Here is a 2,236-nt window from a genome sequence, read left to right on the forward strand (position 1 = left end):
AACTAGGTGTCTCATATGTCAAGATTTGAATCCTGTATTAATTCAGAAGAGGCATTGTCTCTTCTGTGTTTCTGAGACTGAAGAGGAGAGAGTTTTGGGATGCAGAACAGCCTCACTGACTTTCCTTCAAAAACCTCCCAGAAACTTTACAAAATTGGCTTCACCTGGAAATGCTGGGGTTGCATAAACCAACCATTGCAGCTCAGCAGCAGAGCCTTGAACATGAGCTTCCTATGAGGTTATTGCTATGACTTGAATCACTGTGGGAGGATCATCATAACCCTGTTGACAGAAGTAAGTGGCAATGTCTTCAGGCTCCACTTTGCTGATGGTGAGAGTGAAATCTGTACCAGATCCACTGCCACTGAACCTTGAAGGGATCCCAGTTTGCAGTGTGGATGCGAGGTAGATCAGGAGTTTAGGCGCTTCCCCTGGTTTCTGCTGATACCAGGCTAACAAAGTAGCAATGTTCTGACTGGCCTTGCAAGTGATGGTAACTTTGTCTCCCAGAGATGCTGACAGCAAGGATGGAGACTGGGTCATTAGGGTGTCACATCTCACACCTGATAGGAAAAATATACAACGAATAAACACTGAATAATACTGAACAGGATGACTCTTAAAATTTCATATAGCTCTGGCCAAACTGGCAACAAAGTCCCCATTACTTCCCTTCCCTACCTGAAAACCAGAGCAGCAGAAGCCCCAGGACCTGAGCGCTGTCCCTCATGTCCATGCTGTGTCCTGATAGGAACTAATCCTCAGTGTGTACACAGACTATTATAAGTCCTCAGGGCAGTGGGGTGTGTCCATGTCACATGCAAATTACCAAGAAATGAGTGTTGTGGGATTTGGTTGATTTCATCTCTTAGAGTCAGCACAGGACAAGTGTTCCCCAGATGTCCAAGACAGACAAAAGTAGCACAGGTTTGTCTGCAGACAACATATTCTTATCCGTGGGAGAAAGCACAACTTCAGTATCTGACCCTATGAGGAATCAGGTATTTTTACTATTTCCTATTACTTTACATCATTTTCTGCCTCAATTCCAACAACGACAGGGGAATGTCCTGTGAAACAATCCCAGAAATCGGAGAAAACCTTATTCCCTCCTTTTGTTGGTGCATGTGGATAGGACTAACAAATAGTAAATTCCTGCTTGCTCTGGTACCCTTCTACTTTTTGGGGCAACTTAAAAAGTTGTAAAGAATACAAGAAGACATGATTTTTTATGTAATGAGTAGGCCTGCTAACTCAGGGCAATTCAAATTTGTTTCTGCACGTATCTATGCTTTTCCCAATAAGCACCACAAAAATCGACCAGTCATCGTCTAAGATCTCATCAAAAGAATATGAAGAAATGTCCTGTCTCTTCATGCAATTGTACAAGTCCATTCCTGGTGTTCTTTAGAAGTCTCAGATTCCTGTTTTAAGATCTTATCAGAAAAATGTGAAGTCACTCCTGTCTCTTCATGCAATTGTGCAAGTCCATTCCTGGTGTTCTTTAGAAGTCTCAGATTCCTGTTCCTGTGCTCTTGCCTCACTTAACATAAGCCACCCTCAGCAGAAATAGAAGTTATGTCTAAGAAGCATCTATTTAACACTTTTATTATTATTATTTTTTAAATTCATATAATATATTTTGGTCATATTTGGATCACCTCCCATATGGAAGCTCCACATGTGCTCACAGCAGCCAAAATTGGGTCGCTAAGGTGTTCCCCAATGAGTGTCATGATATTGACTGTGCAGAGTGGATGTCCAGGGAGGATGGCATTTGGACAGGTTTCCCATGAGAAAAGTCCCCTGAAATGAGCATCCCAGGGACCAGCTGTCAACAGAGCATGGCAGAAGTGTGGGATAGAAAGACCAGCTCCTTCCTCAGAGCTGGAATAACACTCCGTCGTTTTTGATTCATTTCAGGCTGCAGCTCTAATTATCCACTCTGTAGCTCACATGCTAACAGGCCCTTTTCTCCATCTTCATTTCCTCTCTCACCTTGTTTCTTCCTTCACAGGAGTTTTTACATGTCTTCAAGATGCTGATTGTAGTCAGAGCCTTGTGTCTAGGGTACTCAGTCTAAGATAATATATAAATATCTATTCTTATGAGATATCTCTGAATTCTTATTATTATATAATGATGTATAAAAGCAGAACATTTGAAAGATTGGATAGATATGCCGTGAATGGAACTCAAAGTGTATCACACAATCCCAGAAAATGTTTTAAAATCC

At 41.7% G+C, this 2,236-nt stretch overlaps 1 gene segment (V, D, J or C); it reads right to left on the bottom strand.

The window, feature by feature from the left end:
- Positions 1–231: 231 nt before the first annotated feature.
- Positions 232–740, bottom strand: LOC103741812. The segment is given in 2 exon segments: positions 232–563; positions 682–740. Coding segments are annotated over 2 exon segments (387 nt in total).
- Between the last annotated feature and the right edge of the window lie 1,496 nt (positions 741–2,236).

The sequence above is a fragment of the Nannospalax galili genome, unplaced genomic scaffold (assembly GCF_000622305.1).
Source record: "Nannospalax galili isolate Female #2095 unplaced genomic scaffold, S.galili_v1.0 scaffold4860, whole genome shotgun sequence".
Classification (NCBI taxonomy): Eukaryota; Metazoa; Chordata; class Mammalia; order Rodentia; family Spalacidae; genus Nannospalax; species Nannospalax galili.